The 14,783-nt window shown below is 38.5% G+C and overlaps 1 protein-coding gene across 1 annotated transcript in view; it reads right to left on the reverse strand.

Annotated features, from left to right (window-relative positions):
• LOC126857136 (sonic hedgehog protein) overlaps positions 1–14,783 on the reverse strand; it is a 43,381-nt gene that overhangs the window by 3,255 nt on the left and 25,343 nt on the right. The window contains exon 2 of the mRNA XM_050606295.1: positions 208–469. Coding sequence (XP_050462252.1) covers positions 208–469 — 262 coding nt within the window. The remainder of the gene's footprint in view (positions 1–207; positions 470–14,783) is intronic.

Raw genomic sequence — 14,783 nt, forward strand, 5'->3', positions numbered from 1 at the left:
ACGCTCACTTTTATTGGCGTAATATAATCTGTGTTTACGCGGGTATTAATGAAAAATAAGCGCGATTAAAATCTACTCGGCAAATTTATCGTGCTTTTTAATACTACTCGTCTAAGTAATTTCCTCAAGTAACTTGAAACACAATTCACGTGTTCTTTCATAAAAGTGGTGCAATTTTTCAACGACATGACTAGTGTAGCTACTAACCAGACTTGACGGAGCAATGAATGTGGGACCTGGACTCGTAATAGACCCAATCGAAACCAGCCTCGACCGCGAGTCTCGCCAACATCCCGTACTTGGAGCGATCCCGATCGCTCGTCGTTATATCGACAGCACGTCCCTCGTAGTGCAGGGACTCGGACGCGTGGCTGCTGTCTTCATCCCAGCCCTCTGTCACTCTCAGCTTCACTCCCGGCCACTGGTTCATCACCGAGATCGCCAGTGCGTTGAGCTTCTCCTTGCACCTCTATAACATTACATGTGCGTTCTGGCTTATCGGTTTGCTAACAAGTTGCTTGAGTCTATAATGGAATTTTACAATTTTTACGCGATCACCATATGTATTAATCAACCTTGAAAATTTAATAATTTAATTTCCCAAACAATGGTAAACATTAAGAAGGAAATTTATCGTAGCCTTTTTTATTTATATTTATTTTATTAATTATTAATAATAATTAAAAAAATAAAAAAATGATAAATAAGAAAAATAAAAAATAAAAAATAATAAAAATAAAAATTATATTAATAGTCACAATTATTGTCTCGGCTTATTTCTTTCTATGATATATTTTTATTTGCTGGAGTTGCCACAGCCGACTAGCAGTTGTCAAAATGTATCTTAAAAATATTAATATTTAAGGCTAAGGTATAATTTATATCTTCTCCCTAATTTTCGTTATAGCTATTTTTGATCATATAGTTGGGGTTTGAATCAAGTGTATTCAGAAATTTAGGGTTAAAGCTGGCCTTTTCCTCGAGACGAAGAATGCTTTTCCGGCAAGTTCCGCTTAACGCGATTTCCGTCGTATTTGAAAACATCGCGCGACATGGTCCCGAGTCCCGTGGAATTCAAATCGATTTCACGGTGCGCGCGTGGAAAAAGGAGGTTCTTCCTCGTGGTGACCGGTGGCGTCAGGTAGACAGAGAGAGAAAGAGAGAGAAAGAGAGAGAGAGAGAGAGAGAGATGGGGTTCTCCAGAGCCGCGGGAACCGCTGTGAGGAAAACGAATGCGTGTTTTGACCGGTCATGAGATCGGTCCTGAGAATCTTGAAGAGACTTTAACGCGGCCCCAAGTCCGTGGCGAATCAACGGACAAACAGGAGTGTATATATAAATACGGCCCCGAAACGTCGAGAACCATTCGGTCACGCTGATCCTCTCCTCCCGCTCTCCTCTCTTGTCCGGAGTCACTTCTCTCTCATTGTCTACTTGTATCGACAAGCCCGGGCGGTGCCGGGCCGCGGTGTGAATCAATAGCCGTTCTCTCTCTCTTTCTCTCTCGTAACGAAGCGCGCGGGACGGAACGGCTTGTTGAGACAGGACCCAATAGCGTGGCGGAGGAGACCCACGGGCTTAAACCCCGTGCTTAATCCGGAACGCGGCGTATCGAGGGCGCGAGAAGCCAAAGCGCCCAGAGGGAAGTCTTCTCTATTGACCGGGGCCGCGGCATTGTCGAAGGGCCCACGCGTCCGGGCCCCGCGGCCTCAAATCGATTCTCGGAGGGCGATCGACCACGCAGGGCCGTATCATGCGGATGAGCAGGCATGCGGATGAGTCGCGCGAATGAACGCGCGTTGACGTATGCGAATCGAGAGGGGCAAGGAGAGGAGAGGTGATCCTCCTCACCGTACCCCTCATTCCCGGTTGACGAGAAAATAAAGGAGGGACTCGATCGACTTTTGCCATCAAGGGAGGCGAAAGCCTCTCGCTCGATTTTCACACATTCGAAAGGGGCCTGCCTGTATAATATATATATACAAATTTCTCTCTCCTTCTCTTCACCCCTTCTCATTCACAATGGACACCTCAATGGCGGTACGACGATGGTTTGCCGGACACGAAGCGGCTCGCGAGCCGCCACAATGAGACCTGTTCGAACGCTGAACCGAGAATGAAACGGAGCTAACAATGTCCACGAATTTTGCAGCTTTCCTTGCGGCAATTAGCCTCTATTGACTGCGGATACCAGTCCCCTGCTCCCCCTCGCCCCTCTTCTTTCACCTCGCCGGAGCCTCTCGATCCACGCGAGCGCGAAAACCTTCGCCGGCCACGTGCACGCGATTGTCGCAAGTGCGTTCGCAAACGTCCATCGGCTGTCGGATGAATTTCTCATTTAGAGTATCCCCTTGAATATGACGACGCTTTAAATGAATGCTTCTATATTACTGGCACGTAACTAAGGCGATATTCACTCTATGTGAACGGGATTGTATATCCCCGTTAAGGCACGTTCTCAATGGGCGACTTTAATTCCCTCACGCGCGATGTATTTCGACGAAATTTATAACCCGAAGCTGCTTCTCGGTTTCCAGACCGCAACCGGCGGCATGGGAATTGAAAATCGATTCGGTTCGCCGCTACTTTCGGCGCGTGAAAGCCCATTTATAGGACGAATCGATCATTTCACTAGAGAGATGTCGAATATCGTGGATTCAAGGGTGTTGCCGAGCCGATTATAAAAAAAAAAGCAGATTTCGAGATGCAGGAATACCGTTACCAGAGATTACATTATCGGAGATATAGGATCAAAAATCAATCGACGAACTTTTCTCATGCGCCCTCGGCTTTCGTGTAGCGTGGCCCTCGCGCCTTCCTCGTATGATGAGGACCGAGGTAATAGAGCACGGGAATGACGATGGAAGTCAAGAAGGAGAAGAAGAGGAGGAAGAGAAGGGGGAGGGGGAGGGTATAAAAGGCTGCGAAGGAGCTCTCTCGTATAAAGAGAGGGAAGAATGGTGAAGGGCCCGAGAGATATATCGGCTGTAGCACGCTATGGGGAGCCTTGTTCACGCAGCGGGATACCCCCTGGGCCCCTCCCAGACTTTATATCTATTTACAAATATTTTGGCGGAGTTGAGGAGATAGGGGGATATAATGGGATGAGAAAGAGAGTGCGCGCGCGCGCGTCGGTCGGTCAAAATCCGAGAGAATGCCGGGTCTTATGAAAATCCATTTGGGGTAAAAAATGGCCCGGCTCGTAATACATTAGGGACAGGAAGGGCATTACGCGAAGTGGGCAGAAATTGAAAAGAAAAAAAAAGACCAATCGAGAAGAGCGATGAGCGCTCGAACGTTCCGGAAACAATCAAAGTACAAAGGAAAAGCCGCAGCTTCACTTCGCAAAAGTAAATCTCGATGGAAAGATCTGTCGAAGAGTTGCGAGAGTGAAGTTTCGTAAAGTTCTTTTTTTTTTTTTTTTAAGAGAATATTGTCATTTTTGAACGACATGAAATTCTGTTTCTGCGTGAGTATTGTATTTATAGAGGGATAGAGCAAAGTCATCGATAAATTTTTGAATATGACGAATAAAATTCCAGGTAAAGACACGATGTCACGTGAGTAGTGGACGGCCGGTAGCCGCGAAGGATGGCTGGTTGTTTATCATTTGATCTCTCCCTCATCGCGCTCGCTTCGATAACCGCTAATTACGGGTCGCATGTGTCGCTTACACCTCGTTTACATATTTCGTATCTTATCGCTTAAACGGTATTCGGTAAACTGTGTTAACTCTCGCGCGACTTTGCCTGCTATATAATCAAGGTACAGCGACGCGAGAGCAATATTAATTACCCTGTTCGGCGCGCGGTAACTAATTGCCCCCGCTGCACGTTACGGCTCGTTAGATCGCAAATAACGTCGACGAGACTGTCGAGAACAAAGGAGCGGGAGACGTTGAGACAAACGACGTTCGAACAGTCGGGGAGACGCTGGCCGAGGGTGTGGAGGTCAAGGAGCAGAGAAAGAGAGAGAGAGAGAGAGAGAGAGAGAGAGAGAACGAGAGACAGAAGAGGCGGAGGTGGATAGAGAAGAAGATGACGAGAGGAGAAGCATGTTAAAGTGGAAGAAACGGCGGGAGCAGAGAGGAACCACGAATGCCGGGCTCCTCGAAAGGGGGTTGGGTCCATCGAGACGGTGGAAGATGGTGTGCACGAAGCAGGGGACTGGGCTCTGGGTACCCCAGCATCCAGCAGACGGAGCCCCGCCCCCACCGGTTTCTTCTCCGTTCCTTTTCCACCTCCAGCCCGCTTCGGGCTTTTACCTTCCTGCGTACGGGGCCAGGCCAACCTTTTATTCCAATCTTCTTGTTTTAACGTGCTCGTTGCTCTACCCCCCCCCCCTTCCGCCCCCCCCTCCTCACGCCATCATCCACCACCATCCTCCCTTCTAGCATTCTCTCCGACGAGAGTAGTGGGCCCACGATATTGCGTGTTCCATTCACCGCGCAACAAAACGAACCGCCCAGGCTGTCAGCTGATCTTCCAGGAAGCCACTTCCGCCTCGGCGACAATTCCGCGACACCTTGTCGATCTTCGCTGATCCACGTCAAGGATCTAAATTCTTCCTTCCTAGAGATGAGAGGGGATTGGCACGGCTAGAATTTTCTCCCAATTTTCTTTTTTTTTTCTTTTTTTCTTTTTTGAGACAGATGATATTTATCGTTTTCGGTGGATTTTTTACCGATGCTTCTCTCTCCCCTCGTACGTGATTGACGTGATTCTCGTGTCGATCGAATCGCCGACCAAGAGAATTATCGAAATGATACGCGATCGGTGCACGCGAGGGACAATGGCCCGGCATCGGAGAGATGACACGGCAACAATGACAGTCGTGTTTTCAGAGAATCGTGCGAGGTGCATCGAGTGTTTGTCGAGCTCTCTACATGGTCCCCGCAATAACGGCTGAAGAGCAATCTCGCCTGCGCCGGAACGACCTATCTCACGCTACCCCCTTCGTCTCTCTCTCTCTCTCTTTCCTCTCTTTCCCCCTCATCTTTATATATTCTCTTTCGCCTCGTAGCGTCTCTGATTTCTTTTCGTTTGTACACCATATGAAATATATGCTCTCTCGTTCGGTTCTTTGTTTTAGCAGTCTGTCAAACAAGCGAGTGTCCATCCTCGAACCTCTCTTAGAATCACGTCTTCAATCCGAGCGGATTTCAAATCTTTTTAGTTTTTGGTCGATGAAAATCAATAAAGCGGAGTCGACTCACTTTTCATAATAAATATTTCATGACACGTCACTTTTTAAGTAGTTTACTTTCTATTTTTTTTTTTTTTTTTTTGTAAAATCGAAGCTTTTTAGTCACTTGAGTTTTTAATAATCTTGGAGATTGCATAATCGAACGAATTTTGCGATAACCAAGAAGCCCGTCGACGTGACGATCGATCTCGCTCTTCTCAAGGAATTTTCAACCTGTCGTGCTTTCAATCCGTGTGTTGTTTCTGCGCTCTTAGCGGATCGGATTACATCCTTACTGCTTACCTGCATAGCGACACTATAAGAGCAACAACAAGATATAGAAGAATCTAAAAGGTTCAGGCGTATATTAACGATAGGTTTTATTTTTGAAAAAATAGCACTTTAATATACATACTATATATATATATATATATATATATATCTTCCAGGTATAAAAAATCCCTGAAAATTTCCTGATTTTTCCAGGTATGAAAAAATCCCTGAGAATTCCAGGTTTCTTCAGTGGATACCCTATATATATATATATATATATATATATATATATATATATATATAGGGTATCCACTGAAGAAACCTGGAATTCTCAGGGATTTTTTTTCATACCTGGAAAAATCAGGAAATTTTCAGGGATTTTTTTTTATACCTGAAAGAATCAGAAAATTCTCATGGAATTTTGTTGGGACGGAGGGAATTTTTTTTTTAAATTCTCTCTGATATTTTGCTTTTATATTGTAAACAGTAGATAATGCGTCAATAAACCATGTTGTGAATTATGTGTTTAAAATATATTATAGATATTAAAAAATATTAAATTATATATGCATCTATCTTTGTTTATATATTTAATGTCTTAACAAAATATTAAATATGCAATATATTTTTTATTTTAATTTTTAGTGACAAAAAAATAAAAATGTTATCCAAATGTTAACAAATTTTATGTTAACGAAAGCTATTCAGTTTTATTTTCATACATTTATAAATCTAGCACTTGAAACTTAAGTGACTTTGTGTTTTTCCTATGATTGAAAAGTATCAGAGAACGCGTGCAATAAAAAAAAAACTTATTTTAAAAAGTTGCATCAAAAAATATTTAAAATATTTAAATATTCTCTTTACCTGAAATTTTGAACAAAAGTGGAAAATCAGGGAATTCTCAGAGAAATTTATTACAGGATTTAAATAAATACCCTATATATATATATATATATATATATATATATATATATATATATATTCTTTTAAAATTTTGCAATATTTGCAAATCCTTCTGGAAATGTATTTTATACGCCAGACTCTATTAGCGTATTCCACTAATCATATGATTAATAGTGCGCAATTATCCAAACAAGAAACATTCGACATTCAACGTTTATCCTGCACCGCTAATCGTGAGGATTCGCATCTCAAAGCTCGTTGAACGTGGACGTTCTGCTTATTCGTCCGTCTCGTGCGCCAGATAATCACGCCTCCTCATCAAGTCTCGTTAAGGATTTCCCGTGATTTTCTCGCCGTCCGTGCGATTTCCCGAAAAGTTCGATCGGGGCATCCCCGCGAGCACGATCGGTGGAGGCTGTGTAACCTGTCGCGGGACCGATCTCACCCCGGTGTGTGTCCCGGGGGGCTCATGTTACATCCTTATTACATACCTGAGCGGAAGACAAGACCGCGAGGTGGACGTTCGAGAGACGGCGGAGGTAGATCGAAGTCGACGGACCGCGAGGCCCTTTTGTCTGTGGGAACGGATTACCCACGGAGAGAGAAAACGAAAAGGGGGATCAGATGGGGAGTGATGGCGACGAGATAGTGAGAGAGAGAGAGAGAGGGGGGGGGAGAGAGGAAGACAAGACATCAGGGGCGTGTTATTTTGGCCCCGAGGCACGTCACGCCCGTCGTCGACAGGCACCTCGGGCACTCCACGAAGGCGACCACGGGTGATGAAGCCTCGTCCACCGCAATCAAAGCACGCCTCGTCGCTTCTCACCGCTCGATCCCTCGCGCAGCTTCCTCCTTCTGGTCCCGTTCGGCCGTCGCATATATCGATATCCTCTCTCGCGCGAGAGTATCACGTACCACGCGTAGACATCACGTTAAGACGAAATTGTATGGAGTTAGATGATGTTTTGAGAGACGCGGCGGAAAATGCAAGGGGATGAAGATAAGGGCGAGGAAAAAAGAAACGTATTGATTGTTTCTTGCGAGACTGCAGCGACATATTAATTTGCGTATTATCTTGATGATGAAATCTTATATGTGTTCTTGTAGAGACAATTGGTTTTGCTTGAGAAAAAAAATCTTTGAAAAGATCAATTTTTGATGATGTTTGGATTCCGGATAAAGTTTTACGAAAGAGAGAATATTATTGTTTTATATCAAATTTATAATTTGCATCAATCAAGTATTACTAATAAATTGAATTTATAAAAAATATCAAAAAAAATATATATATATAATGAAAATTAAAAATAAAAAAATAAATAAATTGAAATAATAAAATAAATATAACAAATAATAATAAATAATGATATAATATAATAAATAATAAATAAATTGATATAATAAATAATAAATAAATTAAAAAATTAAATAAATAAATATATATAATAGATATAATTATAACAAGTAGTACGAAACGTGACGAAGGACATTACGATTATTTGGCTGCGAGAGATACTTATGTCAAACTGCACCCGGCCTGCGGAAAAGGCAAGCATGAGAAATAATTTCTAAAAGGATGAAAGAGAGAGAAAGAGAGAGAGAGAATTGTGGGAGACATTCGATGCCCTTAACTTAAGAGCTTATCGCCCTCGACCGGATCGGTGGAGGAAGGAAAAGGAGGAGGCAGCGGGAGGGAAGGGAGGGAAAAAGCAAGGCGAGAGGGCAAAGGAGGAGGAGAGTGGAGTGTGTATATGTATATACGCGGAGAGAGAACGGATATCGTGTTCCAAATCGGGATCCGAGGGATCGGGTTATTAGGATCGAAATGAATGTAAATCCCCTTAACACGATCCCCGGCCAAAACACGGCTACCCGCGGCTCCGAAAGTGGCCAGATTAGATACCGCTGGTCCGCCGCGATCCCGCAGGATGTAGCAGCTGATCCTATCTCGCTGGCGTTCTCTCCGCCGCCGCCGCCACGTCGTGAACCTACCCGGGACCTACCCATTTACCTCTACCCCTGGTGGACGGGATCTTAAATCTCGAAGGCGGACCGCAGGAATGCTTGGTGCGCGTCCGGCCTAACGAGGTTTTAATCGCCGTCACAACATCCACGGACAACACGTGACGAAGGTGTCACGTGCCCTTAGATCGGAAAGTTACGTGACTCTTCCTACGCATTTAAGTAAGAGATATGCGCGATGAGATTTCGGGAATAACGTTTTATCGCCGAGCAGCACTTTTTTCTCCAGAAATGGAGGTCTTTTTTATTTCTTATCAATCGTTATATGCGTAGAGAACGGATAAATATTCGATAGCGTAAAAATTTATCTTTCCGATTATAGTATACATTCGATTCGCATTCCATTTAATCGATACGATCTCTCATGTCAGATCAGATACGCGACTGTCAATTTGTCACGCTGCTCGATTGGCGCCAATCGAGGAGGAATGGAGGGGGAAGGTGTTCCTTGAATGAATTAATCTTAGCGGCGATATCTGAACGATAAGAAATACTTTCAAGTCGTAGATCCTCATATCTACGTACCTTTTATTTCTTATCGATGATAAAAAGATCGTTATCGTGTGCCAGCTTCCAATATACATCGGGAAAATTGACACGCGCGGCGCGTCTCATCATCAAGATCGCAAGCCCATGATTTCGCCACCTCCGGAAAAATTCACCGACATTGTCCGCGAAAGGGATTATGAAACTTTCTAGCGGCACTCCTCGTAAACGCCATTGTAAATCACGGCTTATAAGTTATAAGGCGAATTCGTCGAGCGTGACGTAAGGAGGTCGGCTCGATGAATAGACCGAAGGAGTACATCGCGAGGCGGATCGTGACTAATTCCTCTTCTTCCCCCTCCTCCCTCTTCCCCCCCTTCTGTATGTGATTTTCATTCGCGCGTGATAAGTCGTCTTGATTTCTGGGATAAAATTGTAACAAAAACTCTCATTTCCTCAAGGATGTATGTGTCATATGTCAAAACATTGGCAAAAGCATGAAAGTTTTGTAGACTAATTATTATTTTTTTTTTTTTTGGATATCTGTATAAAATGTGAACACATTTTCTTTCGAACCTGAACACGAATTCTTTTAAGAGTTTAAAAATTATTTAAATTTAAAGTTAGCATCGATTCTTATAGAAAATTGCGTAGCATTTATTATTGACAAATTTGACAAGAAAAAAACATTGTCAAGAAAATAAAATTTTTTACATATATTGAGATAAATCTAATAAATATTTGTGCAAAACTTAATTCAGATCCATTGACTCGTTTAAAAATTAATTATTAATTTCAAAAATTGTAAGAAAATATTTCTCTCTCTTTTTCTGCAAATTACTAATTTTTCTTGCGATTGATTTCAGGGAGTTTTCACGATTAAAAGTTTTTGTCAGAAATTAGGAAAAATATTAATTACAACTACTTTCTTTTACGAAGACATAAAAACTATATTATTTTGTGATACTTAAATTCTTTTTATAATCCGGATTTATTTATGTGATTTTTCAGTGTGAACATAAAAGATATTATGTTTCTTTTTTTTTTTTAATTTTGACAGTTTTTTGTTATTACATATACAACCAAAACATCCTTAAACCAGCGCGCAGACATTTTGCGGAAATTTTCCGTAAAATTGAGGCAAGGTATAACATAAAAAAGAAATTCAAATTAAATTATTGTTTCGAAAGTAATAACTGTTTCAGTTTGATAGATCTTTACTCATCTCATTAACCTTAAGCTAGTCGAATATCAAAAGAAGATCATCATTTTTCTTCTTTATGAAAAAGAAGTCTACGTTACGAAAGTCAAATTTGAGAAAAAGAGATTATCCGAACCATTTATTGTAATAGAAAATCTCATATAGAAAATTTCTGTAAAAAAATCGAGAACGACTAAAAAAAATTTATTGGAAAACTTGATTAATAGATATTAATATACATAATATATATAAAATCGATATTCTTCGTGTCTCTCGAAAGAAAAAAAAGAAATTCGTTTCCGTGCCACGATATATATAGTCATAAATACAGTCGATTACTTGATACGGATGTACAATATTAGATCGCGTTGAGGGATTTTGCGTAAGGCAGCTTACTAAAAAGTTGAAGACGGAACGGGAATATGGCGGTTATGAATGACGGCGGGTAAAAATGACCCTTGCTTATTACTTCGATGCTGAAATTCCACAATTCTAAACTTGTCGGCTAGGAAAGCAAATTCCGAGGGAGTGTTTGGTCGGTGGCGAAAATAAAGCAGCGACTCGATGCCGTTGAACGTAACCGAAATCCTCGGATCGTCCGGCTTTGACCTTGTGCAAGAGAAACGTCCTCGTACCCCTCGTTGATCAAATCGCGAATTTGGAATGCGGCATTACTCAACGTCCAGACGGTGCTATTTATTAAAATTCTGTACGCCAACATGGCGATCTCCGAGGCGAGCACATTCATTGCTTTATTAATAGTCTTTGCTCGTATTTCTTTTTCTCTCGCTCTTTTATATATCATTTATTCTAGAAAGCTTCGCATCGCTTCTTTCTCTCCTCCCACATTGCATCGGCCTTCCTCTTCTTCTTCTCGCTTTTTTTAGAAAAAAAAACACAAAGATATGTTGATTGTATAATCAACTTGTAAAAACATAAAATTTCTGTATTTATGCAGAATTAATGGGATGTTTTGGTGCGACTGTCACGTTGCAGTTCGTGTCGAACGAAATCGCTCGGAATAAGTTTCGAATAAAGATAGAATCCGCGATCTGTTTGCACAAATGTGTGCAAGAAATGCGAAGAATATATAGCAGATTTATAAATATTTTCCTTAAGCGGGTCGTGCCGCACCTCACACGGCGCTTTACATCAGTCAACATAGTATTCGAAACGCGGGCAGTGATTATTTATCTTGTCACTCGCGCGAGTTTTACTTTGCGCTGACAGCGCGGACTTCTACCTAACACCTGTATCTGTGAATCATCCGTGCCATTTTCTCGTTTGACAGGCTCTAGACCAAACAGTTTCGAAGGGCAAAGAGAGATTTGAAAGTGTAAATGTATATTTATATCAAATTTTAGACAAGAGCAATCGGATCAAACATATTAAAATGACAGAAAGATTTGGAAAAAAATCTGACGAGACTTCAAAAAGATAGATCAATCAAGAGATTCATTTTCGAAAACTGATCGACGATTGATATTTGTTATAATTTTTGAAACAACTTAAATAGCTTTAAAATAGTTGTCGAAATAAAAACATCTTATAAATAAATACTATCTACAATTAAACAATTAAGAAATAATTTAATATTTAAAAACAATGTATATGTAAACATACATTTTACTATAACAAGAAAATTATGATAATAAATAAAAAAAGTTTGCTGAATACTTTTCTTGTTTGCTGATAACTTTCTTTTACGAAAAAAAGTCTTTTCCTCGATTCTTTCGATTATTTAACTTTTTCGAAAAACAAAGATTTAACTTGAGAGAAGTCGAGTGTAAAAGTAAGGGAACAAGCAGGAGAAATGGCAAGAATGAGAAAAGAAGCGGCGTGTCTAGTAAATCATTCAGCTGCAACCAGCAGCGTTAATTAATGCTAATTGTCCCTTAGACCGTGTAAGTCTTTAGTCTCGGTATGTTATTTCCCGCATTATTTTATTTTCTCATTAGTTTATATTTTTAAAAAAATTTAACTTATAAACGTAACGTCGAGATCAAATATCATCGTATCTCTTTATCGTATAACGTTGGAGATATTTTTGTTTTTTGGTTTCTAGATTTTTTCCACATATAAATTTTTAAATCCTTCATCTATCTGAACACGCGGTTAAATTCTGCGAGAAAAATAATCTTAAGAAAGGAGGAGAGAACGCAGAATACTTATTTGTAATCGGCGTATCTTTATTCTCTTATACATACATTAACTATATTTTATACCGTTATATTTCTAAATGAGCACCTGCGCGACGCACAGATTTACCTCGATAGCGCCTATCGACAAACAGAATTATCGTGCGCAAATTCGCCCGAATCGCTCTGTTATTTTGCATTCCGTCACGTATCGCTTATCTCGCCGCGCGCGATTTGTCGATTAAATCTAAACGTGCTATTGGCGCCGTTCTCCACACTCGAAAATAATTTATGACATTATGACACATGTTGAATCACGTGATTTTCAAGGTGATTGAAATATTTCTCGCTTCGCAAAAAATACACTATATTTTAATAAAATGCGAATCGAAAAATTCTCGCCGATATTCATTTTTTGAAGGTTATAACCTTCAGTAATTGAAGGTAATCTTCAATTGAAAATTGAAGATTATCTTTAATTAAAGATTATCCTCAATTAAAGATTATCTTCAATTAAAGATAATTGTCGCGTGAATTGTCGTCTACAAGCAGCGCAATTAAACACGTTGACGCGTAAGTGAAGATTATCTTCAATTGAAGATAATCTTTAATTGAAGATAATGCGTATCGAAAAATTCTCGCCGATATTTATTTTTTGAAGGTCATAACCTTCAGTAATTGAAGGTAATCTTCAATTGAAAATTGAAGATTATCTTCAATTAAAGATTATCTTCAATTAAAGATAATCTTTAATTGAAGATAATCTTTAATTGAAGATAATCTTTAATTGAAGATAATCTTTAATTGACGATAATCTTTAATTAAAGATAATCTTCAATTGAGGATAATCTTCAATTGAGGATAATCTTTAATTAAAGATAATCTTCAATTTTCAATTGAAGATTACCTTCAATTACTGAAAGTTATGACCTTCAAAAAATAAATATCGGCGAGAATTTTTCGATACGCATTATGTTCAATTAAAGATTATCTTCAATTGAAGATAATCTTCACTTACGCGTCAACGTGTTTAATTGCGCTGCTTGTAGACGATAATTCACGCGTTATGCGGGACCGCACGAATAAAGGAATCGTTAAAATCCATTGTAAATGCATTACCGTAGAATGCACATGCACGCGCAATCTATCTAGCCGGAAACTTCGAAGGTCGACGGAAGGAAAAGAATTCGGGGAGTCGAGTGGCCTCTACGGAGTAGTAGATTTGTATACCCCTCTTTGTCTCTTTCTCTCCCGAGTCATGAATAAAACTGAATAGCCGAACCGGTAACCTAAACCCGGAGTCACTCACCACCTGTTGCTTTTGTGTTTGTACACGTCGGCCTTTTCACAAGTAAAACGACTCTCAGATCGACGACTATACTTTTTTGTCACTCTTCAGATCTAAGCGGCGGATCTATGCGGCGCTTTTAATTGTTATTTCATTAGATGAGGATGCCGGCATCATATATAAACTTATATATTATGTAGAATGTATTTTTGAAATCGTTCGTTCCTTTTTCACGTTTATATAAGATTATAGATGAATTTAATATTTATTATAAATTCATTCTTTAACGAAAATTTTACATACTTAATATCGATCTAATTAAAATATATTTCCAAATTAAAATTTTTATTAGTGAATAATAATATTTTATTTTTCTGTCGATATTACTTGGATAATTTTTTATTTTCAATGAAATTTTGATTTAAATTATGGATTCAATTACAAACATAAATTTAATATTGAGAAAATTTTTATTTTCAATGAAATTTTGATTTAAATTATGGATTCAATTACAAACATAAATTTAATATTGAGAAAATTTTTATTTTTAATGAAATTTTGATTTAAATTATGGATTCAATTACAAACACAAATTTAATATTGAGAAAATTTTTATTTTCAATGAAATTTTGATTTAAATTATGGATTCAATTACAAACATAAATTTAATATTGAGAAAATTTTTATTTTCAATGAAATTTTGATTTAAATTATGAATTCAATTACAAACACAAATTTAATATTGAGAAAATTTTTATTTTCAATGAAATTTTGATTTAAATTATGAATTCAATTACAAACACAAATTTAATATTGAGAAAATTTTTATTTTCAATGAAATTTTGATTTAAATTATGGATTCAATTACAAACATAAATTTAATATTGAGAAAATTTTTATTTTTAATGAAATTTTGATTTAAATTATGGATTCAATTACAAACACAAATTTAATATTGAGAAAATTTTTATTTTCAATGAAATTTTGATTTAAATTATGGATTCAATTACAAACATAAATTTAAAATTGAGAAAATTTTTATTTTCAATGAAATTTTGATTTAAATTATGAATTCAATTACAAACACAAATTTAATATTGAGAAAATTTTTATTTTCAATGAAATTTTGATTTAAATTATGAATTCAATTACAAACATAAATTTAATATTGAGAAAATTTTATTTTTAATGAAATTTTGATTTAAATTATGGATTCAATTACAAACACAAATTTAATATTGAGAAAATTTCTATTTTCAATGAAATTTTGATTTAAATTATGGAT

The sequence above is a fragment of the Cataglyphis hispanica genome, chromosome 20 (genome assembly GCF_021464435.1).
Source record: "Cataglyphis hispanica isolate Lineage 1 chromosome 20, ULB_Chis1_1.0, whole genome shotgun sequence".
Classification (NCBI taxonomy): Eukaryota; Metazoa; Arthropoda; class Insecta; order Hymenoptera; family Formicidae; genus Cataglyphis; species Cataglyphis hispanica.